This window comes from Penicillium canescens (assembly GCF_028828765.1).
Source record: "Penicillium canescens strain IBT 15451 chromosome Unknown utg000002l_segment0_segment0, whole genome shotgun sequence".
Classification (NCBI taxonomy): Eukaryota; Fungi; Ascomycota; class Eurotiomycetes; order Eurotiales; family Aspergillaceae; genus Penicillium; species Penicillium canescens.
In genome coordinates this window covers 3386113-3412360 of record NW_026703964.1, presented here as the reverse complement: position 1 = coordinate 3412360, position 26248 = coordinate 3386113, and the positions used below count along the sequence as shown (strand labels likewise).

Sequence of the window (26248 nt, the reverse complement as noted above, 5' to 3'; positions counted from 1 at the left end):
GGGAACCGCGACTGGCTTTGTAGAAGGCAAAGGAACCTTTGGTACTTGCGCACACGTGGGCGAACGCAAGGGCGGAAAAGAGAGGGAAAGGGAATACCCTAGGATGTACATTGTCAGTATAAGAGTTCAACTTGATAATCCCACCGTCACTAGCACGAAGATGTACCTCAGTGAACCATTGTGGAACTCTCCCTAGCTCGTATGTTTGAGAAAAATGACTGTTATGGCCCCAAAGACCACGTCATAAGAATCTTGGCCAGAGATCAGACACGTGATATGCTAGGATTGAACGATGAGATGGATTAGAGGCTGGGCGAAGTCAACGTAGCTATTTCTCGGCTTTACTTTGGTGTCTTCGATACCTGTATTATCTAAGATATGTTTTCTCGGTAAAGTTAAGTAACGAATGAATTTAAATTTCTCGCTTGACAAACTCTAGATCATCCTACACCATTGTCAATCGCGGTGAACCACGGTAGGTTTCTCTAAATCATTATCGTTGAAGTGGTCAATACCACCAGGAGAAAGATCTTTCCCATGGCGGCCAATTTGGTGCCAAGGCAGGGAGAATAATGCATCCATTGATTCAAGACTCCTTCCTGCAGTCTCAGGAACAAAGAACCAAACCCACAGTAAGCCCAGGACGCAAACTGCAGTGCAAAAGAAAAAGAAGCCGTAATTCGTCATGGCAATGACCATGCTAGGAACAGCCTTTGTGTTGCCGAATTGGTTGGCAAAATGGATGCACATAACGAGGGATGAGCCAATGGCGCGCAGACGACTGGGATATATCTCCGCATTGACCAAATATTGGAATGAGTTCCAGCCCATTGCCCAGCCAAAGCCAGAAAGATAGATAGCTGCGATGGCGCCAATGCCGGCGCGTTTAGCAGACCCCGTAATGCCGCCTGTATCAGCATCAACATGCGCCGAGGCCGGAACCTTGGCCAGGTAAATGGCAATATAGCAGATTGAAACGGTTTGCAATAGGATTCCCGTGTAAAGGGAGCGACGACGGCCGAAGAAATCAACGAGGAAGAATGCACAAATGTAGGCGGAACAAAACTTAACAACACCAAGGATGCATGTGGCGAAAAGCTGTTCGCTTCTGCCAGTTTTACCAAGTGCAGCGAAGAAGCTAGTTGCGTAAATGGTGATTGCTGACGCGCCAGACCATTGCCCGAGTAGCTGCGACATAATGCCCAGCATCAAACGGTAGCGGTTTGCCGGGACCGTGACAAGTTCCTTTACTTTGCCGTAGAATGAAGAGCCTCGGGTGCTTTCCTGTTCCCGTTCCAGCTGATCACGGACGTCGAGAATTTCAGAACTGATACTTGGATGATCGATAGGGAGCTGACGTAGTGTACAAAGATTCGTAAGAGCTTCTTCATCTTTTCCCTTCATTACAAGGAAGCGAGGACTTTCTGGGACGGTCCAAGATGCAAGGAAGATGACTCTAGCGTCCAAAAATATGTCAGTCTGTGGGATGTCATGGGACAAGTTATAGACAGGAGAGTTACATACCCTGCGAACATGATATGAATCGATTGTGGAATAACCCACTGAGAACGCGAAGCATCCGAGATATTCTCAGAGCAACCCCAATTCGCGAAATAGGCAACCATGACACCGAAGTACACAGCACCAGCAAAGATATTTGTCAACATACCACGAATTGCCTTGGGAGCAACCTCTGCTAAATATGTCGGGCCAACCACAGTGGTCATACCAACCCCGAGGCCGGCCAAAAATCGGCCAGCGAGAATCTGTCCAATGTTGCCAAAGCTGGTAATGACAATCACGAAGCCGAGGCCCCAAAGTAGGGTAAGAGCTTGAAGCGACCTCACACGACCGATTCGATCACACAGAAGAAACGCCAACAGAGCACCGCCGATAGAGCCAAGTTGCACCATACTTGTGATAGTGGACTCACGGTTGGCGATCTCTTCAGCAGAACCTACTTCTAATGGAAACTCGTCTTTGAAGCTTCGCATCGTGATCATGCCACCAACTAGGCCCTCGTCAATTCCTCTACCCGCTCCAAGGATACCTATAATAATTTTCTTTTTAGCAACGTGTACCGAAATTCTACCGGTATACACACCGAAGACTCCCACAGACCAAAACAGCCGATAATTGAAGGCCTCCCGAGGAGTGTCAGCCAGCCCCAGACGATTGAAGAGAACCATGTTGGCTAGCACGATAAATACGCCTTTCAAGCGCAGAGGGAAAAAGCGTATTTGAAGTCTGTCGTCTGCAAATCGGATGAAGGAATATCGGAATGATTGAATGTACACCTTTGCACTTTTATATCCCCCGGAAGTGGGAAAAGACTTGCAAGCGACAATATTCCACGGGGGTTGACATGGATCACGAACTAGCTGCACGAACTCTGGAGGCTTCGCTTCAGAATTTAGACCACAGGAGGGGAAACGAGGAATGTTACGTAGCTACATCTGCCGACGACGCCCGCGGATTGGTCTGCTCGTGGGAATGAAGGTGCGAAGGTACTGGTAAACTGAAGGGTTCAGATCCCTTCCTGAGCCAAGGCAGTCAACGACCCCTCCTGTACAACACAGCGTGACCAAAGAGATAACGTCTTTTCTCAGACTATGTCGAGTCGGCCTAGTCAATTTAGAGGGTTCGACGGAAGTTGACCGAGTGTACGAGCTACTGCGATAACATGGCGTATAATTTCCATTGTTACTGCTATGTCCTCGACTTGGCGATGGAGATCCTAATAAAAATAAGCGACGAGATTTTCCGTGGAGATGGGGAACTTGCAGGGATGTTAATCTGGGGAAGGGGTGTTCTTCGGAAGTTGGCCGACAGGAGTGACCACCTCTGCCTCAAAAGCTTTGTTGTAAATTTTACTTGGCGGCTGTTGCCTCCCAGTGTGTGTTTCTTACCCTGGGAATATGAAGCGACGTTCAGGATACAGCTGATGTATTTGATGCTGGGCCTTTGTATTTCTCACTATGATAGTTTCTGTCTCCCATTGGGAGGGTGGGTGTTATGATCTCGACTTTGCGAGACCAGTCTCATGGCTAAATAATCTGAGAGCTTATTTGGCTAAGACTTACGGATTTGGCAGCAGCGCATTTGGACAGATAGCTGAAGCAGCAGACATAATCATACATATACTACTGTCTTTCACTAATAAACCACACAATCTTGACCATGCCATTGCTTTTGAGTCCTCCATGAGCATATCAGACATTGTTCTTGTCCAGCCTCCCATCTATGGCAACGATAACTTCTGCCTGCTGGATCCCCTTCCTAGCTGCATAAGTGGCACGAAATGGGCGCCCGAGGAGTACGAGTAGATCTCCAGTCAATCGATAAGTCTTTGACAGATAGTGAGCTTGAGGGTCTGCTACAACAATACGCCGACGCTATCAGACCGCTCAATTGGCCAGTTATCTGTTCCACTATATGCGATGGTCATCGTCGAGAGTATCGCACCTTAGCTGCAAGTCCCCGCCTGTGCATCGACCATTTCGGACATTTTATACTATCGGAGCAGACAGTCTACGCACAGACCCGAGACCCATACACTCTACCAGGATTCCTCGAAGAAAGAAACACCATCGCGAAACTTTCCGCACCGTACAAAATCGGCAACATGCATGATATCAGTGATCTAGAGCCCGTTGCCAGTGAGATATTGAAAGTTGCAGGGAAGATTCGAGTTGTTTTTGTAACTGATTGGCCCCACACAAGATTTAAAGAGGTGGGTATTGACCCATGGGTAGGAATGGTGTTTGACTGGTGTAGAGAGGATTCTTCGCTGGTGGAGCGATTATCCAAAAGAAATGCGGAGGACTTGTGGGCATAGAGAGATAGTGGACCAAGCGGTTATCAGGTACTATACCTGGGGAATATAATATAGCATTCATCTCACCAGGCCTCGTTTTTGACTTGAAGAGTCCGGTGATTTTAGGTCTTCTTTGGATACTGATTTAGCTTTATTTCGTTGAGACAAGCCCCTTTATAGCTGGAAGGACAACGCCTCAAACAACAGTGTCCTATTTGAGATCAGCTAGATTGGATTGGATCAAAATTTAGTAATTTCTTCTATAGCAGATTTGTAACTTGGGCGACGAAAGTGAGACCTCAACAAATCACGGAACAATGAATGTTCAGTCAAACAATAGACCTGTGAGTTTCCCAGCTAACTCTCCCAGCTATGTCCAATTAGTGCTTATCCGAATTGGTCATACCATCAATCTTGGCTCGACAGTTTTGGAACAACTCAGCCAACTGCTCAGGAGTCCTGCCAGTTTGCGGAACATCCACACCCTTCTGCACAGCAGGACGCTTATTAATCTCGTCAACCCACTTCTTCAGCGCGGGGAATTCAGACAAATCAATCTCCAAAGAGACAGGAGCATTTCGAACCCAGGAAAAGTTCGCAATATCAGCAATAGTGTACTTTGAGCCAGCGAGGTAAGGACTCTCTTTGAGGCGAGATTCGAGGACAGAGTAAAGTCGCTTCGTCTCTTCGATGTATCGGTTAATGCCATAGTCGGAGCGCGCGCCAGCGAAGAGACGGAAGTGGTTGGCTTGACCTATTGAATAGTATTAGATCGGCGCTGTAAGATGGCTTGATCTGTCACCACGCACCCTGCATAGGTCCAAGACCGCCCATCTGGAACATCAACCATGAGGTCTGTTCGACATGCTCAGAGGTTCCCGGAGCGTAGCTGATCTTGCGATCGGTGTCGTACTTGTCAACCAGATAGATCATAATCGCACCGCTCTCGAAGACACGTTGTGAGCCATCGAGGAGAGCGGGGATGCGGCCGTTCGGGTTGATCTTTAGGAACCAGCTGCAAGATAACTCTTATCAGCATGTTGTCACAATATGCGTTCCTCGGGACCTTACTCTTCCTTCTGAACATTAGTGCTGATGTTAATTCCCTCAGTCTTGTAAGGAAGACCGAGTTCCTCGAGGGTAATGGAGGCCTTGATGCCATTAGGCGTGGGCCAGGTGTAGAGCGTGATGTTGGAAGACATTGTGGAATAAGGAGCAAATGTAGATGAAACCTTGGGGAGTCGAGATGCTGCTCGTAAGCTGCGAGAGAACATTGGGGGGAAGATGCTTTTCTGCTTGCAAACCAATTCTATTATAGACTTCCCCGTCCATTTGTCAGCTCCCACGGACTTTCGGAGCTATCGGTCGGTTATGACGTCACCCATCTAAACACAAGTGCATGCATATAATTTGCACCTTGGACCCGTTTGTAATCAACCATGGGATTTGTAACTGATTGAATACAGTATGTAATTGATATATGTTGCAAAAGCAAATGGATGACCCCTGTTTTAGATGCAAAATATCCGATAGACGGTGAGCCTCTCCGTATGTGTTGAGTTGGATGATACCACGAGAATCTGCTTTCTCATACTCGATTGCCTCTCGAAGCTTCATGGACTGTGCGACGTCAGCGTGTGATGCGGCGAACAACATAGGACTCGGGATCATACCTCGTCTTCGGCAAATTCGGCGTAGTGTATGTCCTGCAGGAAATGTAACTGAGAAACGTCATATTATCAAGGACACCTTATATCGCGTATCTTGTACTTGTGTTTCTTAACATTACATTCAGTACAGATTGGAAAAGTCCGCGATAGACGAGGAACAGAGATTAGCAACCCATAGCTTCAATTAGAAAGACGCGCGCGCAGCTTTGCGATTTCGGACCAGCTTCGGCCTGCCTCGCTGGTGATCACACGATCAGAGCTCCGGCAAACCAACACACGATGCCTTCGGTGGATTTGCCGTTATGCCAGTGTGCGTGAGAGGCGCCGGCGTTCGCCATGAATCGGAGGTCAGCAATCTTACCGAGAATAATGCCGATATCGTCATATCGCTTCAGGTATCGGAGTCCGTATATCATACCTTTGTAGACTTTGTACGTATGTAAAAGCTTCATCGTAATGAGGAGGAGGTCAGGTCTTGTCTTCACATGTCTTGTCTTCACAGCTAGCGAGGTAAGAGACCCGAAGAGAGAGATGTATCTCTCATGACCTTCCTCTTCGGATAACGCGGCCTGATAGTTTTGGGGTTGTCTCACGGCTCCCCAGAGGAGCTCAGGACGTAGTCCTCATTCGTGGAGCTCGCGCTAATGACGTGGTCGAGCTCCCCCTCGATAAGCGCGGGGTCGGCAACGGCCATATTGAAGCCGACCCTAGACTCTTACATTCGGCCAGGGACGTGCTTGGCTGCTATATTAATTTCTGATATACATGTGCTAGTAATGTCAGATTCCGAACAGAACTTGGTACATTATAACGTAAATTTTGAGAGGTTCATACTCACCCAGCAGTGTAAGAAATAGAGAGAGGTGGAAGAAACACAGAGATAATTATATAAAAGAAAAAGCTATAGAGGGGAGAGATTGAGAGTCAAGGAAGAGAGATTAAAAAAAGATCGAATAGAAAACAATGTGGACGCGAGATTTGGTGTTGAGGCTCTTCAAATAGTGGGGCACGCGCCGAAACCTAATCCGGCCCCACCTTGGGATAGATATATCATGGATAAGTCCTAGCCACTGCTCACTACCTTCTATTTCATTGAAACTAGACACTGTAAAGCAGGACACTGCGAGGAGCATGAGGAAAACTCTGGGGTCGAAAGGGGTCACTACTGTTTGGATCCTTGGTAAAAAAAACACAAAGGCTAGATCAGAGGGATCCAGGGGATCAACAGCAAGAGTGATTCATTCCTCAAGGTAATACCGACTGAGATGCTGCAAGAAGAGGAGAAGAATACAGGGGAGCGGTGAAAGATGATTGGGCTTCACGTGCGCAGGTCATTCGGCTGTTTCCGTTTCGGGAGGGTTGTCAACGTGGAACCCATTGTTGCCCACAAGGAATGAACCCAGGAGGAATTTATGCTTGCCTTCGAGCTTCGAAGGAGTGGAAAATCATTCCGGCATGTTCCCGTACATTAGTGCGAGCTCTGGCACGAACTTCCAGAATGTCGACCAAAAGGGGAATATTTGCGAATAGCATCAAGGTCTACCAATCAAGCCAAAAAAAACAAAAAAAAAAACATGAGATAGAAAAAGAGGGCCCTAGCTCTCTTTTGTAATAGGTGAAGGCACAGCCAAGTCAAACCAGGTCTAAACCTGCTGTGAGGGAGGGGAATCCCGCCGGGTCAGGAAGAATGCTGTAACGCCGGGCTTGGACGTTAAAGCATCGCACCGCACGATATCTGTAAATGAATACAGAAACCGCCTTCCATGGGGCTCGAACCCGGGAGCTCTCCTCACAACCGTATCGAAACTACTTTCGGACGAATCTCAAAGTAGCCCGCACTATACCGCTGAGCCAGCGGGGCAAGAGTTACCACGTTCCTCCTTAATCCTGCTGGTAACAGGGATTTGGCTACATTTGCACGCTTTGCATTGCTAATAGATGTGTATCTTCTCTGTCCTCGTTTCTCTGCTAGCACGCATATTATCATCCCTCCCCCTCTGCACGGTTTGATATTGTTTTCTCAGGCTGCTTCGGAATTCCAGGTGGCCACGAATGGGTCACCACCCGCTTTTGGGTAAGTGGAGATACTGATAGTCTGTCACGTAGCCAAGCTAACAGACCTGGTAAGGCTACATTGATTGTGATGGGTGTGCTCTTTCCCCTATGACCCATGACGACGAGGTCTTTCATGACACCATTCGAAGGACTCAAGAAGCTTCCAAGGCTGTAACCAGAGAGACATACCTATGCTAGTAGCTTTAGTAGGCCTGTGGTACTTGCACCACAGAGACGATCCTTCTTCCTCCCCGAGGCGTAGGTATTACCGGTCATCTCCAAGTCATCGATCTCGTCAACGTCGGAGTCTGATCCGCTCACCAAGAGTCAGAGATCAAGCGTTCAGCACAGTGACTTGAGACACGTAGAGAAAGATGTACCAAGTCCAGGGCTGTCGCTGTCTTACCAAGCTCCTTGATTACGAATTCCTAGTGGAAGACCCGTGCTGACGCTGTCGTAGATGGAACTGACTTCGAACCTCCTATCAGCGGTTTTGTCATGGTCTGCCAAGTCATCTTTACCAGCGTCGGCATCTTCAGCGGTGTACCAGTCGGGCACCATGACTGGGCGGAGAACGGCTGCTCCGGGCTCATATCGCATCAGGCTCCTCAACTCCGGGTTCATCTGACCATTTTGGACACTAGCGTGATGTTCAAGTCATAAACAGAGATTAGGATGGTGTTCCTCGAGTACCATGGAGCTCACATCTTTGACCGTGATGGCAAGCTGGCGGCCGTTGTCTGTGAAGGGTCTCGTTGTGCAATTCGACGAGGCCATCAAAGAACGAGGAGAAAGAATCACGCGGATCATAAAATGGGCGTGAAAGGATCGTCGGTCGAGTGTATTTGGGTGATGTGAGGGCAAGATCAAATATGGACGTTGTGAGCACGATGAAACCACAAAGAGAAGCTGTGTGGGCAATAGACGCAATGATCGAAAGTCAAAGCATGTTCCTTTCACCTGGATGCAACGTACACATCAAGAAGAACAATTGAGTACCTAGATTGTCAATTAATGTAAGAATATAGCCATCCACAATCGAGAGGGGTGCAACATGCAGGCTACTCCCTTGCAGCAGGGCACACCAAACATAGAGCTATACACCGCTATCAGAGATAATAATGGATATTGTGAGCACTCACCAGAACACTTTGTTTCCGGAGGATAGGGGATCAGCATGATACTTGGGTGGTAGTAGAAGGATCAAGATCAAAGGATCAATCAGCAATGCTACCATGCCACATCCCCCAAACTCTGTATCAAAAACGTCATTAGTCAAACAACCATCAATGCAGTCCAAGTTAACACCCAAAGGCTTTGCATCTGTCATGTCAAATGCAGCAGTCATAGGATAGATAAGTATTCCCAATCCGGAACCGGGGCGATATGCATAACGGACTAGCCAGTTTTCGGCATTGTCTTGCCTTGAAATAGAAAGTATGACAATGACTCGGAGGTTGTTCGGTCAATGCGTCATGACTGGGGTAGAGCGAGAGATCAGTCTATCCCCAAAGCCACAAAGGGGTGGACGGATTGGGGTAAATCGCAGTCGATCCCCACATGGCTTTGCCACGAGCTTAGACTGCGGGATGGGGTTCCCCACGAGCCTCAGCACGCCGGAAATGGCAGCTTGCGAATGATGACGCGGTCTTTCCATGTTCCGTTTTGGTGAGAGCAATCATTCGCCCCATGTATGGGGAGACGTCGGAGTGGGGTATCCCGATTCAGCGCCCGTTTGAGCCTTTGCGGACGTCTAGCTCCGTAAGGCTAAAGGGGCACACGGCTCGCAGAATACCGGCATGATTGAGGATCGGGCACGGACTCTTGCGAAAGAACGGCAAAAAGGTTCTCGAACAGGGACGAGAATGATCTCGCCAGGCGTCGCTTGATATTTCCCGCACGATCCACGGGTTGCCGGACTGTGACGCTCCGAAGCATTCTGAGGTATCAAAAGAGAAAGTGGGTTGCGGTATCGAGCTTAACCCAATGCAGATCGACAGTCGAAAATGTACCCCGCACAACCCCGGATTTCCACTGATCTTTCACTCAAAATGGTGATACGATACATTGTGATTGTACTGTAGTTGTAGTTACCTTCTCAAGTTGGACTGCCCGGATGCGGTCGAATTCATTTGTTTTCTGCCACGTGAGAGTTCAAGTCTCAAAGCAAAGCGATATTGCAGGGATTGGCTTTAGCTAAGCCTATTTTAGCTTTATTTAGCCACCACCCAAACTTTCTAGCAAATCAGAGACTTCAAAGCAGTCCGTCCGTACCTTTATGTTACACTAGATTGTGGCTTCGGTCGCCTGGAAACGCCATCCCGAACGCGCGGCGATCCTGATTTCGCCTTCCAACTTTTCACTGGGAAGCCCATGGGGATTTTGGTCAGACCAGAGTCAAGTTGGATGGTTGGATGGTTGAATGGCTTGCAGAACTAGAATATGCATACATTTTGCCGCATGAGCAATTGGGAGAAATGCTGAAGCATAGAAATACTCGGCGAAATTAAGTTTGCCCTCGGCCTCAAAACGGGCTTGACTTTCTTGACCGGGATCCCGGTTGACTTGGGGCGCCACAGCGAAAACATTTTCACGGGCCACATGCAAGGCAAGTGGACCACTTTACTCCAGATGGGTTTTCTGTGCCGATGTAGCATTCATGAGGGTGTCCGGGTAAGACTTCCTGGAATCGAGATTTCCCCATGGGCACCCCGCAACACCCCGGATATCCGTTTTGGGAAGTAGATCTGATATATCTCAACCCAATGGATTTAGTCTAGCGGCACAAGATGCTACCTTGGATGAGTATAAAGGTGGGGACTTCCCCTCAACAGGGACAGTCACTGTGAATCTCCTTGTCTCTGAAGTTTGACTACTTCTGAAGTGGTTGAACAATTACTATACAGTTACTATTCCAATTCTTTTGTTTCTTACCCCAAGGCTGTACGAGCAAAACGAGTTAGGCCTTGTCCACTCTAAAGGACTTGATTCTCCCTAGAGGTGAACCTGAGTTTGGTATCCTCAATTTTCAAGATGGAGAAAGAGAGCATCAGCCAGGTGGGCAGCGACCAGCGGTGAGTGTTGCAGATATAACTCACACATCTTTATACTGATCTTTTCTCTAGCTCTAGCAACGATGAAAACAGTGCCGAGAAAGGATACGTCCAGCAAGTCGACCTTCACAACAATGTGTCCGCCAAGTATGTTCACCAAAGTACTCGCTTGCAACAATGCTACACCAAGCATCAAATAACTAACACCATGCAGAATCAAGAACCCACTGGCCGACTTGACCAAAAGCCAAGTCCTACGCGACGTCGAGGAGTTTGCCCAGGAGTTCAACGTGACGGACATTCTACCAGAACTACAAAAAGGAGCTCTGGTAGCCCGTTCTCCCACTGAGTTCGAGTCAGTACCAGACTTGACCGAGACCGAGCTGACCGCACTGCGTGACGAAACCCTTCACAAGTGGCGCCAGCCCAGGGCCCTCTACTTCACCATCATTCTCTGCTCTGTTGGAGCAGCAGTGCAAGGCTGGGACCAGACTGGCTCTAACGGCGCAAATCTGTCATTCCCCGATGCATTTGGTATACCCGAAACAGACAACCCTAACGCCTATCGAAACCAATGGATTGTCGGCGTCGTCAATGCTGCTCCTTATATTGCCAGTGCTGTGCTCGGCTGCTGGCTCTCTGATCCTTGCAATCGCATTCTTGGCCGCCGTGGAACAATCTTCATCTCTTCCATCTTTTGTGTCCTTGCACCCATTGGCTCAGCAGTAACCCAAACCTGGGAACAACTCTTCGCGACTCGTCTGCTTCTCGGTCTTGGAATGGGACTGAAGGCGTCAACAATCCCAATCTTTTGCGCCGAGAATACACCAGCTGTTATCCGCGGCGGTCTAGTGATGTCCTGGCAGCTCTGGACAGCATTTGGTATCTTCCTCGGATTCAGCGCAAACCTTGCGGTTAAAGATACAGGTGCTCTCTCATGGCGTCTGCAGCTGGGCTCGGCCTTTATTCCCGCTATCCCCCTCCTCATCGGTGTTTTCTTCTGCCCTGAGTCACCTCGCTGGTATATTCGACGTGGCGAAATGGACAAGGCGTACCGATCTCTCTGCCGTCTCCGTAATACACCCCTGCAGGCTGCTCGTGATCTTTACTACATCCACGCCCAGATCAAGATTGAAATGGGATTGATTGGCGAGAGCAACTATGTCAAGCGCTTCATCGAGCTTTTCACTATTCCCCGTGTTCGCCGTGCAACTCTTGCTTCTTTTACTGTTATGATCGCCCAGCAGATGTGTGGTATTAACATTGTGGCCTTTTATTCATCCACTGTCTTCTCCAATGCCGGTGCAAATGACACCCAGGCTCTCTTTGCTTCCTGGGGCTTCGGCTTGGTCAACTTCTTATTTGCTTTCCCCGCCATCTGGACGATCGACACTTATGGCCGTCGGACTCTGTTGCTATTCACCTTCCCGCAGATGACATGGACACTGCTTGGTGCTGCATTTTGCTTCTGGGTCCCCGATGGAAAGGCCCATTTGGCGTCTATTGCGTTCTTCGTTTTCTTGTTTGCTGCATTTTACTCGCCTGGTGAAGGGCCTGTGCCTTTTACGTATTCGGCCGAGGTCTTTCCCCTCTCTCATCGTGGTATGTATTATCTCTTCCTGATTGGTTCATCGAGATACTGACCCTTGATTATAGAGGTCGGCATGTCTTGGGCTGTGGCAACCTGTCTAGGATGGGCAGCTGTGCTATCTATCACATTCCCTCCTATGCTTAACACAATGACAGCTACCGGCGCATTTGGCTTCTATGCGTAAGTTTTGAACTTTCTACTTGGTGCTATCATACAGGACAAGGCTAATGCTCGCTCTTTAGTGGTCTAAATGTAACTGCTCTCATCATGATCTTCCTCTGGGTCCCCGAGACAAAGCAGCGCACCCTTGAAGAGCTCGATTACATCTTTGCCGTTCCTACGCGCGTTCATATGAAGTACCAGGTTACCAAGGCGCTTCCTTACTGGTTCAAGCGCTATATTTTCCGCAGGAATGTTGTGCTGGAACCTCTTTATAAGTTTGATACCATTGCCAGTGGTGACGAGGTCATTAAGGGAGTGCAGACGACTAGTGTCGTATCTGAACATGAGAAGTCGTAATTTGGACTTGGCCCTAGTGTTAATGTTTTATATGACTTTTTCTTTTTTAGTCCTAGTGCTAGACTTTCTGTGAACTTCCTGGATTTAGTTGAACAGTAAATAACTACAAATTTTGGCCACTATGACTGGAGTACCTGGTATTGCTTTTAAATCTCTGTTGAAGAGACTGATATCAAGTCTTACGGTTTGTATGAGACTCCACTGGTTCGACGGATCCATGGTTGCCGGGGAATCAGGTGATGTGGAGCATGATGACAGTTGAGCATGACCTTTGCTGTATACTCAGCTGAGGTATCCAAAAGGAATGCAAAAGACAATAGTAAAGCTTTGGGTCATGAACACGAAGTCACTTGGCACTTTATCGCAGTTCAGCAGGCAACATTAAGGTGTATCACGTGGGGTTCGGGGTTGTCTGCGCAGACGTGATATGTTTTGGTCCACTTCCGCCCCTCATCTTCCCCCAAGCTCACAGGGGTCCTGACTTTCTTTCTTTCCTGTCTTCCCATACAGGCGCCCTGTTTGGCATTCCTTGGTCATTTCTACCTCCAACTTGCGATCGTGGACTTCAACTTATTGGTTTCCGCACCTGATACCCCCCACCGGTCTCCAGAAAGCCACATCGCCGTCATCGTGACCCTCCTTTCGAACAGCCTCCCAATACAAACACCAGCAGCTGCAGTGGAGCTCAGAGGACTACTGTGGGCTGCTGGGTTCCTCCGAGTCGAAACCCACACCTTGACCGCCTCCCTATAGCCTAACGCTCGCCTCTCAAGGAAAAAAAATAAAATTAAAGAAGGAAGCTCTCCGCTTGTTCTCTATCCGGCATCAGACCCTTTTCTTCTCCCTGCCCGAATTTTTTGTATTTCTTAGTGGGGCAATCCAGGCCCTTGCACCTTCGTCGGACTCTTCCTCTTCATAGTACGGCCCACCTGTTACCCCTCCCACAATGCCTTGTTTCAAGGGTCTCGCCGTGAGCATCCATACGCCTGATGGGCCGATTTCAGAGTATTCGATTCAACGCCAGTCCCGAGCTTCGCGGATAGCTTGTTTCATCCCCGTCCCTCCACCCAAACTCCCCGAATCGGGGACCGGCAAGGCGGAACAATCAACCTTTGCTATTTCAATCACCCTCCTCAACCCCGGCCAAGATGTTCCCTACTCAACCCCAAAGCCGACCGCAGACACTCCCTCGCCGAAACCAAAGGTCGTCGGTGGGTTGCCCGGTCAGACCGGTGATCGTGGTCAATACTCCGGAGCGGTCGCACCCTACCAGGCCCTGACGAACTCGCCGAACGAGACTGTTGCTGCATACATCTACTTTGACGGCAGGCAAAAGGAAGAAGTGGCTACACTGCTGCGAAGGGGCGAAGAGACCTGGGTCAACTCGCGCTGGGTCAGTGTGCCGAACACGGAAGGCGGGGGGATTGCCGAGCGTGAATTCCTGTTCCGCGAGGTTGGTCTGGAACGCTGGCTGAATGGACTAGATTTGGAAGGTAAGGATGCGGCAGCCAAGATTGAACGGCGCCGGCAAAAGATGGAGAAGCGACGCATAAAGCGTGAGGCCGAGGAGGGTGAGTCCGCCATGGAGATGGAGGCCAACCACCCCGCCAAGGCCAAGAGCATTATGCGATACGGAAATGATGAGAAGTCGCCTCTTGAGGATGTTTCGGACGATGATTTGTCTTCCGACTCTGACGACGACGACCCTATTCCGGAGACAGCGGGACAGATCAAGGTTGCTTTGTTCCGAGTCCTGGCTTCGGGAGAGATCAAACGTGGAGAATACTCGCCTCAGTTTGATGCACATGACGACGAGGAGGGTGGTGGAGAGAACAATGGCGGTGGTGATGCCGATGTTGACCACACGACGAGTTTCGCCAAACCCAAAACACTCGACCCTAAGACAATTAGCACGCAGACAGTCACTGGCATTGACCCTACTGATAAGCCCTATGCAATTTTTACTTTCATGTATCGAGGCGAACGTGAGTATTCCTTGTGTCTTTACTGTTGACTATTTTTAACATGTTCACAGGCCAACTGCAAAAGATGGGCATCTTGAAAGATTGCAAGGCACCCGAAACGCCTGCTGCCACGAAGCGCAAGTCACTACAAGCGGATCTCGCAAATCTTGGACCTATCAAGGCTGGCGGATCTGTTGGATTCCTCAATTTCCGGGAAGAAGCCAAGCTGCGCAAGGGCAAGAAGAGCGAAGATGACATGGATAGCGATGACGATGATACGGACAATCCCATTCTTGGAAAAGCCGACGAAGAAGAATCCAAGGATGACGAACGTTTCTTGTCTCCGGATGATATTAAACGCCAGGGAGAGCTGGCAGAGAGCATGCGAAAGATTCGGGTAGGTACCACACCAACTATGCATGTGTCTGTCGCTAACAATTACAAAGCTGAAGCGTCAACATTCGGCCGAACCACCTGGAGGCAGTGCCGGAGATTCTACAGATACCCCGGCTTCTGGATCCGGATCTACGCCCCCGGCCGAACGCTCAACAACACCACCCAAGGGCGCCGCTACAGCACCAGCGCCTTCCGACTCTCAACCCGCCGCGGAGTTGTCCGATGGGCTCTTTGGCAGTCCATTGAAGAAGCAACGTGCCAGTGTCTCGACAGCAGATGAAAACGCCCTGAGACGTCGAATCGCCGAGTCCTCTGGTCGAATCAACGAAGTTCTGGGGTCTTCAGCTCCCGAGTCGAAGTCAACTTCCACCGCGACATTCGGAGACAGTCTCAGTCTCACACCTGAGATGTCAGCAGGACCTCCCGTTGAAGAGGAACTGTAGATCAATGAAACAAGGGCGAATATGCTTTTGCTGTTGAGCTCTGGAAAGCACTCGTATTTGCCAGGGGTTGAGTTGGGACATTTTCGCCATATACCTAGCCATGTGAATGCTGTTGCTTTCTTTTACAATTACGCCGTTATGTCCACTACCCACACTACAGGGAGCATGCCGAAGGAGAATATATTTGCTGCATCTATTCAGAGCAGCTTGATTATACATCACCCAAATTACTCTGTAAATTTCAATTTCGTAGATTTGAATTTCAGCCCTACACCGTTTGCCGTTTTCTCCAAATTTATGCTCGGCTGCTTTCTCCCACCCTCAAACTTTCTCCTTTCAGACTACGATAACCTACCCATGATCAGAAGCTGCAAATACGCATTGTCTACATTACGGGTAGCTCAAATCGGTAGCTTTCCCCACCGAGTCCACCATCCCGCAAAACACCAAAACCTCCGATCATTCACAGCACCCCAAACCAACCCAATCCGCCCAACAATCATGTCACTTGCGCGCTCCAAAGATCCTTTAGTCTGGATTGACTGCGAAGTACGTCCCAATCCCACCCGCCGACGCATACATCCATATCCCAACCCCCACTAACCAAGCCCAGATGACAGGCCTCGACGCCGAAACCGACCAAATAATCCAAATCTGCTGCTTCATAACGGACCACAACCTAAACCTCCTCGACACTACCCCCTTCGAAACAATCATCCACGCTCCAGACACAACCCTCATGAACATGTCACAATGGTGCATCGACACGCACGAACGCACGGGCCTCACGGCCGCCGTGCGCGCCTCGACCACGACCGCCGCCACCGCCGCCGACGCCCTCCTTGCCTACATCACCGCTCACGTCCCCACGCCGCGCACTGCCCTACTGGCCGGGAATAGTGTCCACGCCGATAAGGCGTTCCTGGTAAAGGGGCCTTATGCGAGGGTGTTGGAGCATTTGCATTATCGCATTCTGGATGTTAGTTCGTTGAAGGAGGCGGCGCGGAGGTGGGCGAGTGACGAATTTTTGGCGGAGGTACCACTTAAGAAGGGGGTCCATCTTGCTAAGGATGATATTTTGGAGAGCATTGAGGAGATGCGGTTTTATCGGGATCGGTTGTTTGGTAGTGTTGTTTAGTTAGATGGGGGTCTACTTGCGCGCTATTGTTTTATGTCTTAGACAGTGTGTCTATTTCTGTAGTTGTTGAGTTTGGGGGATTTGACCCCTTTTTTCTTAGGTTCTATTGCTTGAATACCCATTGCCATTGCCATTGAGACTTGTGTATCTTGTACTTCGGAGTGTTTTCGTGGCACGTTGGGACCCCGGGAATAGATCTGCGGGGCAATTTGCAAGGGTTCAACAGGTTTCTATGGACATGAGAGAATGTAGATCGAAAGCAGCTGGGTATAACTTATGTTAAGACCAGTAGAAATGTGGGAAGTGGATGTACCTGTACCTAGTCCTAGTACTAACTTGGTACTAGTAGTATGTAGCTACGTTCTAGTGGGATGATAAACACATGACGACCCCTCCCGTCATTCGGTGAACTTCCCCTCCTTCATTCTCTCTACACTTTTTTCTTCCAATTCATTCCATCATGTCCGTCCAGACGGTGTCTATCCAGCCTTTCACTGACCAGAAGCCTGGAACGTATGTTGCTTGCTGCCCTGCAATTGATCCAGCTAACCTCCTCCCAGCTCCGGCCTTCGCAAGAAGGTCAAGGTCTTCCAGCAACCCAACTACTCTGAGTCCTTCATCACTAGCATTCTCCTCTCCATCCCTGAGGGCTGTGAAGGTTCCTTCCTTGTCATTGGTGGCGATGGCCGTTACTACAACCCTGAGGTGATCTCCAAGATCGCAAAGATCAGTGCCGCCTACGGTGTCAAGAAGCTCCTGGTGGGACAGAATGGCATTCTCAGCACTCCCGCTGCTAGCAACCTCATCCGCGTGAGGAAGGCTACTGGTGGTATTCTGCTGACCGCCAGTCACAACCCCGGTGGTAAGTAATGGAGACAGTCTTGATTGTTTGGACGCTGACTGACACTACACAGGCCCCGACAACGACTTCGGTATCAAGTACAACTTGAACAACGGAGCCCCTGCCCCCGAGACCATCACCAACAAGATCTACGAGACCGCCAAGTCCTTGACCTCCTACAAGTACGTTGACGTGCCTGATGTCGACACCTCCAGCATTGGCACCAAGAGCTATGGCTCCCTCGAGGTGGAGGTTGTCCACTCAACCGCCGACTACGTGACCATGATGAAGGAGATCTTCGATTTCGACCTCATCAAGGAGTTCCTCAGCTCCCACAAGGACTTCAAGGTCCTCTTCGACGGTATGCACGGTGTCACAGGCCCCTACGGCGTGGACATCTTCGTCAAGGAGCTCGGCCTGCCCGCCAGCAGCACCATGAACTGCGAGCCCAAGCCGGACTTCGGCGGCGGTCACCCCGACCCCAACCTGGTGTATGCCCACGAGCTCGTCGAGGCCGTCAACAAGAACGGCGTGCACTTCGGTGCCGCCAGTGACGGCGACGGAGACCGTAACATGATCTACGGTGCCAACAGCTTCGTCTCTCCCGGTGACAGCTTGGCCATCATCGCCCACCACGCAAAGCTCATCCCCTACTTCCAGAAGCAGGGAGTCTACGGCCTGGCCCGTTCCATGCCCACCTCCGGAGCTGTTGACCGCGTGGCCCAGAAGCAGGGCTTGCAGAGCTACGAGGTCCCCACCGGCTGGAAGTTCTTCTGCAACCTGTTCGACAACAACAAGATCTCGATCTGTGGCGAGGAGAGCTTCGGCACTGGTAGCAACCACATCCGTGAGAAGGACGGCGTGTGGGCTGTGATCGCCTGGTTGAACATCGTCGCCGGTGTCGCCAAGCAAAAGCCCAACGAGACCCCCAGCATCGCCTCCATCCAGAACGAGTTCTGGCAGACCTACGGCCGCACGTTCTTCACCCGCTACGACTTCGAGAATGTCGACAGCGATGGTGCCAACAAGGTCGTCGGCACCCTGTCCGGCCTCGTCGCTAGCGGCTCCTTCGTCGGCTCTAAGGTCTCTGGCCGGAAGGTCACCGACGCCGGCAACTTCTCCTACACCGACCTTGACGGAAGTGTCTCCAAGAACCAGGGCCTGTACGCCAAGTTCGATGACGGCAGCCGTATCGTCGTTCGTCTGTCCGGTACCGGCAGCAGCGGCGCTACTATCCGTCTGTACGTGGAGCGCTACGAGGCTGACCAGTCCAAGTTCGGTCTCACTGCCCAGGAGTACCTGGCTGACAACATCTCGCTTGCTCTTAACCTGCTTAAGTTCAAGGAGTATGTTGGCCGTGAGGAGCCTGATGTTAAGACTTAAGTTGGAGGTTGTAATGTGGAACCTGCTGGATGGGGATCACCTTTAATTGTTTTGCCGTTCCGTCTGAACGAGAGAAATGATGATCGAATAGCAGAATTAAAAGTATATCAAGGATGGCATGAGATAGAGGCTGTTATAGTATAACTGAGCCTCTTACGAGCTTGGGCCTTGAGCATTGTAGTTTATAGATCACCATCATTCATATCTCATCATCGTCATAAATCATAAATCATACCACAATCCATCTTACTCCCAACCATCCGCAGAAACCCTCAATTTCTCCCCCCACCACTCCCCCCAACGAACAACCCTCTCACTTCTCCTCGCCTCCTCCGCCGCAAAAACAACAGCATGACTCCGAACCGCCTCTTCAAGCGTACAACCCACAAACCTCGCCTGCGCCTCCTCAACCCCAACCCTTGAAACCTCAACCGCCTCAACAGCACTAACAAACTGCCTCGCAAGCCCATAATCCCCACCACCATGCGACTCCTTCCTCTCAGGCGGCGGCTTGGGCACATCAATAACGGTTGTCTCCCCACTGGCAAAATCATAGATTGAGATGCTATGACTGTCATACGCGATCTCACCCTTCGTTCCATAGACCCGACCACGTCGTTCACACTGTTTCTCCGTTGGCGCTATCATATGGAACGAAGCCGTTTTCGCGAGGCGGTGCGGTGCGTCTTCCTCGTCGTCCCAGGTTATTGTCACGACTTGATCGTCGCAGACGTCGTTGTCTGCTTCGTAGACGCAGCGTCCGTACCATGGTCTCGAGGCGATTGTTGAGTCAGGCGTGGTTGTATCGTAGTCTTCGGCTAGACGGGCGAGGAGGTGTGATTCAGCGGCCTTGGAGCCCTGGACTCGGAATACATCTTCTATATCTGGGGCGACGATGTCGACGGGCCAGGCTGTGTGTCCTGTTGACAGGTGGCGGTCGTTGTAGATTCGGACTGCGCTGTAGTTGCACGTTCGTTCGATTGGGCAGGTGAGGCAGTTTGTTGCGGTGCCTGCTGCTTTTGGTTTGCGGGCTCGTCGGAATTGGGTCATTGTTCCGGCTGAGGAGATGGTGCGTGGGAAATGCGGTTTGTGGGGGTTTTCTGCGGCGGTTGTTTCTGGGGATGGTGGGGAACAGAGGAGCCAGAGGATGAAATCGATGTCGTGGCAGGATTTCGTGAGGAGGGAGCCATCTCCTGCTGAGGTGGTACGGCGCCAGTTGCCGCGTACGTAGCTGTGCGAGAAGTGCCACCAGCCTACTGGTTCGCAGTGTTCTAGGGAGACTATGTCGCCGATTATATTGTCTGTTACGAGGAGTTTGCGCAGGAGGATGTTGTGTGGGCTATAGCGGAGGACGTGGCCGATTGAGAAGATATTGGATGGAGCTCGTGGTGTTTTGGTTTCGCCTTCTGGTGGTTGCAGGGTTCGGTAGACGGTTAGGCAGTCTTCTAGGGAGAGCGCTAGTGGTTTTTCGCAGAGGATATGGAGTTTGAGAGGGGCCAGGGCTTGGACAATTCCAACGTGTGTTTCGTCTAACGTGCAGATGAAGACACCGTTTACGCCTGGAGGTGTGTTTCCACTTGCGCGTGTCTCATCGTTCTGTGCCTGTGCCCGCCGCTTGGTCTCCCATTGCACCCATTCGCGCCAGTCTGCGAATTGTTGGCCTTCGCTTGGGGCTCCCTCGCCCCAGATGTAGTTTCGTCCGAATTCACTCCGCTTGAATGGGTGGGGTTCGGCGACAGCGTGGATTACGCCTGGTGTTGCGGTTGTGACGGCGCGGGCGTAGGCATTTCCACGGGATCCGGCGCCGATGACAAGGAAGCGGAGCTGCTTTGGCATGGAGGAATCGGCAATGGTGTCGGTAGGGGGTGGAATTGGTTCTTTCATGTTTGTAGGGATGCGGGGATAATTGGAGTTGAATTCAGGGCGTAGAGTTGGTTTATGGAAAATGCCGATGATTAGACTCAACTGACTCTGATCAAACTAATATGTTAGAGTCAAATAAGCCAGAGCAGCCATATATATAGCCCAACGCGAGTCCGAGAGAGACGTTGCAGTCGGCGTGTTACATGCGGGGAAACATCAGCAAGATCGGCTGGACCCTGATTGGCTGCAACTATAGCTTCATTGTATAACTTATTCCGTTTTCCCTACTCTATATCGCTTCTTTTCTACTGTCTGTATTCTCTTCCTCGCTCTCGTCAAAAATCATCGCAACCTCTTCCAAAGACCGGCCCTTCGTTTCAGGGAAGAGGAAGTACACAACCCCCAGGAATACGACCAGACAGCCTATATAAACACAATAATACTTCCACTGAAGCGCAGTAAACGCCACAGGATTCACATATTGATTGAAGAAGCATGCAGCAGCATCGACCGACAATGTAACCGCAAGACCCTTGGCACGCAGTTGAAACGGTAGGATCTCAGCCGGATACGAGATGAAAAGAGGCGCATACGCCATGTCGTAGAAGCCGAAAAAGATAAACAGCAATGGCACCACGGCTATCCCTGCAGCTGCGAGGTGCTGCTCGGCGAATAAACCAGCAAGCAGTGTGGCAATGGAGAGAAATAGCAGCATTCCTGCTGTGGACAGGAGCCAGAGGATACGACGACCGTATCGCTCCGAAGCCACCGCTCCTGCGGCTGAGAGGAGGAAGTTCCAAGCTTGGAGACTCACGTTTACGGCGGCTTGGTCTGCTGCTTTGGTAATTCCCACAGAGCCGAGAATTGGTGCGAGGTAATATGATAGGATCCCTGGATATGTCAACATGTGGTCTCTTACAGCTTCGGGCTTCTTACCATTTCCAGCCCATTCTTGCATCAGTCCAACCAATACACAAATCGCCAATCGGTGCATGTCGCCTTTTGAAGAGAAGAAGGAATTCCAGTTTCTAGACTGGGCCGCTTCGGCATTGATGGTGTCGCAAATCTGACAGAATTCATGCTGAACCAACTCATCATCTATCCGTCCATTGGCATGATACCTGGCCAGAATAACCAAAGCCTCATCTTTCCGACCTTTCGACACAAGCCACCTAGGGCTCTCCGGCACAAAGAACACCAAACCAATCAATTGACTGATCGGATATGCCACCTGTAATAAACAAGGAATTCTCCATGACCAGCTGTTCGTCAGGGCGATAGTTGCAAATGTAACCGCAGCCGAGCCGATTCCCCCCAGACACCAAGTCGCATTATAGAAAGCGGTCGCGGTCTGTCTCTGACGTGGGTGCGCAATCTCAGTTACCAAGAGAGGAGCAGCAGTTTGGGAAATGCCCATGCCCGCACCTGACAACACCCTCATACTGAAGAAAGCCCAATGATTTCTAAAAATGGTCTGAATGATCGTTGCGACAATGACAAGACTGCATCCGAGTCCCACGCAGATCTTGCGCCCATGTTTATCTGCAATATAGGACGCTGGTACGAATGCTAAAAAAGCTCCCAGAGAAGTGCCGGCAATGATAAGACCAATTATGTTGGGGTCCAAACCGCCAATAATTGTGGCGACTATTTTTTGGTCAATATCAATCTCATGAACTCAATAGAAGCACTTACATTGAGGTAATACCAGCAGGCTGTTAACTAAACTTGCGATATAACCCGCCGAAGAAGCAGTAGAGAACATAAACAGAATTCCAAGATTCAGTTTCCGTAACCCCTTGTCCTTGATCCAGTTTTTATCCGTGTTGTTGGGCAGAAGCTTGAATGCTTCCAGAGGAAGCTCCGTTGGGGGAGCCGTATCAGTCTTCGCTGTCATGGCGCTCTATCAATGTTGACGCTGTACCAAGTATAAGACGAGAAAGTGTAATCTGCAGAATCCAAGCCAAGCCATTTATACAAACTTCAATCATTACTATAAAACCTGTAGCAGAACAAGGGATTATCCACATTCCTCCCCCTAATGAAACCATCCGACTTTCGCAGGTTAATCCTCGGCCTCTCGATGAGATGACTGGTGACTAAAGATGGAATGAAGGGAGGAATGTCCGATCTAACTACCTATTCAGGTAGTTTGCCCAGCGTACAAGAGTCCCAAGAACACGGATCCATACTGCCAATCATGCACAAACTAAACGACCTACAGTGCAATACACTGCTCCTTGCAACAACATGGATGCCACACGTGAGACATATCCCATTCAAAATTCATCATCATTCATCACTATCCCCAAGCAGCGACGCATACCGGTTGCCAAGCCCACAAAACCCTTCACACTGCTCTCCAACATCCCGCCCTTTGTGCAAGACTTCCTCAATACCCCACGTTACGCGTTCCGCACCGACTCTCGCGCCTTCAAGATTCGGTGCCGCGGGTCCAAGCCGGAGAGATGCCATCCGTCCTGTCATGAATAGCGGCACGTCTTCACGCCATGATAGGTCGTTTGTTAAACAGGGGAATCCGGACTTGACTTCGATGGGGTATTGTTCGTTCATTTCGCGTAGTAGAGGCATCTCGCGGACATCGGTGCGTGCGCCTGTTGCGAAGTAGATGTAGTCTATTGGGGGGAGGTTGGGGATTGGTGGGTCGGTTGTTAGGGTCCAGGTTTGGGTTGAGGGGTTGTATTCGTGTGATTTTATTACTGTGCATGGGTGGAGGGAGGCGCGGTGTTTGGCGGCATGTTGTTTCACGATTTTGGTGTAGCGTGGTGTCATGCTGCCTCCGTTGCGGGCAGTTTGAAGCATTTCGAGGCGTTCTACATAAGTTAGTTTATTTGTCGAATATGGGGGAAGGGACATGTAATCGAATTAGGGCTTACCTTCGTCGGTATCGGCAGACCAGAAGGCTGCTTTTTCCCAGTTTTTGTATTTGCCCATCCATGGCAAACTGATATCGAAATGTTTGACTATATTCGTTTTAGCTTTGTGTTCGTAAGTCCACTGTCCATCTAAGCATATACATACCCTTCATCCCGGACCTCATAATAAACCACACTTTGGTGACTCCCTTGCGAACAGCCATGTCCACAATCTGAGCTGAAGAAAGCCCACCCCCAACAACGACAACGTTTGTCTCCTGCCGGCGCTGGATCTTGTCCTGTACATTAGGACTGGGGAAGGTCTTAATTTCCATGCTGTGGCAACATCCAGCTGCACCCTCTTGATCATTTGCTGGCTTCCACGGATAGATCTTTGAAACTCCTGCACCGCCAGGACCGATGGCAAGCACAACAGCCCGGCTGTAGAATTTCTCTCCAGTAGATGTGGAAATTGTGAAGATCTTCTCCGAGCCATCAGACACATAGTCATAAGAAAGTCCTGTAGCCTCGCGCTGCAAGATCTGTCCCGGCTCATTGAGTCCATACCGATCAATGATCGAAGCGCAGTAATCGGCGAACAAATCCGTAGAAGGAGAGAAGTAATCTTTCCGATCTCGTTCGTCGATCTCGCCTCCGATTGGCCTATATGCTGTCAGAGAGACATACCAAAAGGAATCGAAACCTTTTAAGTAAACTTACTGAGACTTTCCCCCTGCCTTCTCTTCTTTTTCTTATGCTTGCTCATCTCCTTCCCAACACAACCTGGAATCTCCCACAAATCCCCCTCGCGCCCAGTCTCCTGAGTATAAGCCAACATCCCATCCCGATCACCAGGATCAACATGGAAGAACATCGGACTGCGAAGCTGCTTAATCTCTAATGTCTTGAAAGCATTATTCCATCGTTGCATCCATTTATCTCCCGATCCATCAAGTACTAAAGTTGACACAGAGGACGAGGTCGATGTAGTCGAGGAAGCGGAAAGTGATGGAACAGAAGATACAGAGTCTGTAGACGCACGCCGTTGTCGATCTTGGCCTTTGTCTTTGCTATCGCTGGGACACATCGTCTCGCAGTTCCATTTGTTTGCCCGAACGCCGTTAATCTTGCTGTGTCGGGCTTGTACGAGGTTCATTCGGCCGGTGTGTTTCTTTATCCAGTGGTAGCGTTGGTGCTCTTCGTCAGTGAAGACTGCCGAGGGGGTTTCTTCGCCTAGTCGTGCGGCGACGGCGAGGCCACAGGGTCCTGCGCCTATTATTATTACATCGTGGATAGGGGCTGGTTGGGGTTCAATAGACATCTTGGGGTTGGTAAAGTTGTTGTGGATATAGTATATTGAGATATGAGGGCTGGATAAATGAGATAAAAGGAACCCTTCGAGATTTGAAAAATGGGGATACTCTTTCTTTTATATTAATCTATTGGCATTGGCACTCCTCACATTTACTTGGCCTTCTACAATGTCCTCAGTGTCACGAGATGGCCATCGAGGTACTCTTCCCCAAGGTCCTTAGGGCTTGCATGATACAATACTCAAACGGGACAAGACCCATACTCCACACTCAAGGCGGATCTGACAGTCTATTGGAAGCTGTCAACTGAGTACCTTGGGGTTCAATGGCGATCATTGGAAATCGCATCAAAATAATGAAAATATTCAAATTAACTCAGTAAAGAATTATATTCAGGATCTGAAGACCCGACAAATTGGTGATAGCCACCCTTATGATACCATGGTTGAAGTGAAGGCAACTACACCTTCTGCGGAAGGTGTAATCTCATTCAAACAAGTGTACGGTGAGAAGAGTAGACAATATCAAGATATCAACGAGGATTGATTTACCCAATCAATCTGGTGTTCCCTTTCTTATGTTTTTTGATATCTGGCGGCGCTTTACCAACCAACGCCAGCCATCTCGAGATGATCAGGTATATATTTAGTTCGATGTCATATTTTTTAATGAAGTCCCCATCCGAGGTGCATACCTCCTCTATGGCAAAGTACATAGAGGAATACAGGCCGGTAGAGTACATGCGCCATTCATTCCGCGGCATGACTCCAATACGACGAAAAAGTGGGATCTGTTGTATGTCATGCTCGATTTTTTGGAGTCCCGAATAATGCGGGTTTAGGCTGGTATGATAGTAAATCGTCTCTGCGGAATATGATAGAATATGCCTGGATTTCACGGCCCATGCTCCTCATGGAAGTTTCATTGCTAAGGAAAGCCAATTTGATGAAGTCTTACATAGCAAAGTCAGCTTTAGTCTAGATATTCTGAATATAATCTATGCACCATAACGAGCCATTGGGGGTGCTGATGAGCATTGCGAGGGTTCTCGCGTGGAATGACCTCACCATTGGAGAACGGGAGATATGCGTTTCATCTCCGTGGACAGAGTTTAGAACGCGGTTGTTCCAACGCGCGCTTGAAGGATATTTCCAGGAGCAAGTGATGACATTGGTCTGATGACTTTTCCCGCGGCCGATGAAGCTGAACGGATGAGACCTATCGCGAAAAGAACCAAGCAATGACGAACGTGGAGATGGGTGAATCCATAAAGGGAGGAAAGATCAACAAAAGGTTGCTGCAGGGACTCTCGATGTGTGGTTGTGG

At 49.8% G+C, this 26248-nt stretch overlaps 10 protein-coding genes across 10 annotated transcripts; 4 read left to right on the top strand and 6 right to left on the bottom strand.

Annotated features, from left to right (window-relative positions):
* Positions 1–456: 456 nt before the first annotated feature.
* Positions 457–2189, bottom strand: N7446_002491 (sugar porter family MFS transporter; the record flags this gene model as incomplete). The annotated part of the gene is made up of 3 exons (XM_058511240.1): positions 457–1456; positions 1525–2050; positions 2105–2189. 3 exons carry the CDS (start codon positions 2187–2189, stop codon positions 457–459), a joined length of 1611 nt encoding a protein of 536 aa, XP_058376776.1.
* Positions 2190–4014: 1825 nt separating this feature from the next.
* On the bottom strand, positions 4015–5089 carry N7446_002490 (glutathione S-transferase family protein). Its single transcript, XM_058511239.1, has 3 exons — positions 4889–5089; positions 4627–4832; positions 4015–4571 (listed from the first exon to the last, which is right to left on the bottom strand). Exons 1-3 carry the CDS (start codon positions 5017–5019, stop codon positions 4198–4200), a joined length of 711 nt encoding a protein of 236 aa, XP_058376775.1. The 5' UTR covers positions 5020–5089; the 3' UTR covers positions 4015–4197.
* Positions 5090–7731: 2642 nt separating this feature from the next.
* N7446_002489 (uncharacterized protein) lies at positions 7732–8166 on the bottom strand (the record flags this gene model as incomplete). The annotated part of the gene is made up of 2 exons (XM_058511238.1): positions 7732–7858; positions 7949–8166. 2 exons carry the CDS (start codon positions 8164–8166, stop codon positions 7732–7734), a joined length of 345 nt encoding a protein of 114 aa, XP_058376774.1.
* A 2409-nt stretch (positions 8167–10575) lies between these two features.
* Positions 10576–12705, top strand: N7446_002488 (uncharacterized protein; the record flags this gene model as incomplete). The annotated part of the gene is made up of 5 exons (XM_058511237.1): positions 10576–10616; positions 10668–10742; positions 10810–12197; positions 12252–12366; positions 12429–12705. 5 exons carry the CDS (start codon positions 10576–10578, stop codon positions 12703–12705), a joined length of 1896 nt encoding a protein of 631 aa, XP_058376773.1.
* Positions 12706–13016: 311 nt separating this feature from the next.
* On the top strand, positions 13017–15715 carry N7446_002487 (uncharacterized protein). Its single transcript, XM_058511236.1, has 3 exons — positions 13017–14690; positions 14741–15066; positions 15116–15715. Exons 1-3 carry the CDS (start codon positions 13652–13654, stop codon positions 15506–15508), a joined length of 1758 nt encoding a protein of 585 aa, XP_058376772.1. The 5' UTR covers positions 13017–13651; the 3' UTR covers positions 15509–15715.
* Positions 15716–15838: 123 nt separating this feature from the next.
* N7446_002486 (oligoribonuclease) lies at positions 15839–16830 on the top strand. The gene is made up of 2 exons (XM_058511235.1): positions 15839–16057; positions 16122–16830. Exons 1-2 carry the CDS (start codon positions 15866–15868, stop codon positions 16644–16646), a joined length of 717 nt encoding a protein of 238 aa, XP_058376771.1. The 5' UTR covers positions 15839–15865; the 3' UTR covers positions 16647–16830.
* Positions 16831–17035: 205 nt separating this feature from the next.
* On the top strand, positions 17036–18999 carry pgmA (phosphoglucomutase PGM2). Its single transcript, XM_058511234.1, has 3 exons — positions 17036–17159; positions 17207–17508; positions 17561–18999. Exons 1-3 carry the CDS (start codon positions 17107–17109, stop codon positions 18868–18870), a joined length of 1665 nt encoding a protein of 554 aa, XP_058376770.1. The 5' UTR covers positions 17036–17106; the 3' UTR covers positions 18871–18999.
* Positions 19000–19116: 117 nt separating this feature from the next.
* N7446_002484 (Gfo/Idh/MocA family protein) lies at positions 19117–20754 on the bottom strand (the record flags this gene model as incomplete). The annotated part of the gene is made up of 1 exon (XM_058511233.1): positions 19117–20754. The coding sequence occupies one exon, from the start codon at positions 20752–20754 to the stop codon at positions 19117–19119; it is 1638 nt and encodes a 545-aa protein (XP_058376769.1).
* A 268-nt stretch (positions 20755–21022) lies between these two features.
* N7446_002483 (Major facilitator superfamily domain general substrate transporter) lies at positions 21023–22630 on the bottom strand (the record flags this gene model as incomplete). Its single annotated transcript, XM_058511232.1, has 2 exons — positions 21023–22380; positions 22429–22630. 2 exons carry the CDS (start codon positions 22628–22630, stop codon positions 21023–21025), a joined length of 1560 nt encoding a protein of 519 aa, XP_058376768.1.
* Positions 22631–23025: 395 nt separating this feature from the next.
* N7446_002482 (FAD binding domain protein) lies at positions 23026–24930 on the bottom strand (the record flags this gene model as incomplete). Its single annotated transcript, XM_058511231.1, has 4 exons — positions 23026–23567; positions 23631–23717; positions 23776–24279; positions 24330–24930. 4 exons carry the CDS (start codon positions 24928–24930, stop codon positions 23026–23028), a joined length of 1734 nt encoding a protein of 577 aa, XP_058376767.1.
* Between the last annotated feature and the right edge of the window lie 1318 nt (positions 24931–26248).

Excerpts from the sequence above, each read along its gene's own strand:
- N7446_002490 (XM_058511239.1), bottom strand. The coding sequence starts at position 5,019 with ATGTCTTCCAACATCACGCTCTACACCTGGCCCACGCCTAATGGCATC. Across the intron at positions 4,833-4,888 it reads ACTAATGTTCAGAAGGAAGA|CTGGTTCCTAAAGATCAACC; the intron begins GTAAGGTCCCGA and ends GTTATCTTGCAG. Across the intron at positions 4,572-4,626 it reads CGGTCTTGGACCTATGCAGG|GTCAAGCCAACCACTTCCGT; the intron begins GTGCGTGGTGAC and ends ACTATTCAATAG.
- N7446_002487 (XM_058511236.1), top strand. The coding sequence starts at position 13,652 with ATGCCTTGTTTCAAGGGTCTCGCCGTGAGCATCCATACGCCTGATGGG. Across the intron at positions 14,691-14,740 it reads TTTCATGTATCGAGGCGAAC|GCCAACTGCAAAAGATGGGC; the intron begins GTGAGTATTCCT and ends ACATGTTCACAG. Across the intron at positions 15,067-15,115 it reads AGAGCATGCGAAAGATTCGG|CTGAAGCGTCAACATTCGGC; the intron begins GTAGGTACCACA and ends ACAATTACAAAG.
- N7446_002486 (XM_058511235.1), top strand. The coding sequence starts at position 15,866 with ATGATCAGAAGCTGCAAATACGCATTGTCTACATTACGGGTAGCTCAA. Across the intron at positions 16,058-16,121 it reads TAGTCTGGATTGACTGCGAA|ATGACAGGCCTCGACGCCGA; the intron begins GTACGTCCCAAT and ends AACCAAGCCCAG.
- pgmA (XM_058511234.1), top strand. The coding sequence starts at position 17,107 with ATGTCCGTCCAGACGGTGTCTATCCAGCCTTTCACTGACCAGAAGCCT. Across the intron at positions 17,160-17,206 it reads ACTGACCAGAAGCCTGGAAC|CTCCGGCCTTCGCAAGAAGG; the intron begins GTATGTTGCTTG and ends ACCTCCTCCCAG. Across the intron at positions 17,509-17,560 it reads CGCCAGTCACAACCCCGGTG|GCCCCGACAACGACTTCGGT; the intron begins GTAAGTAATGGA and ends GACACTACACAG.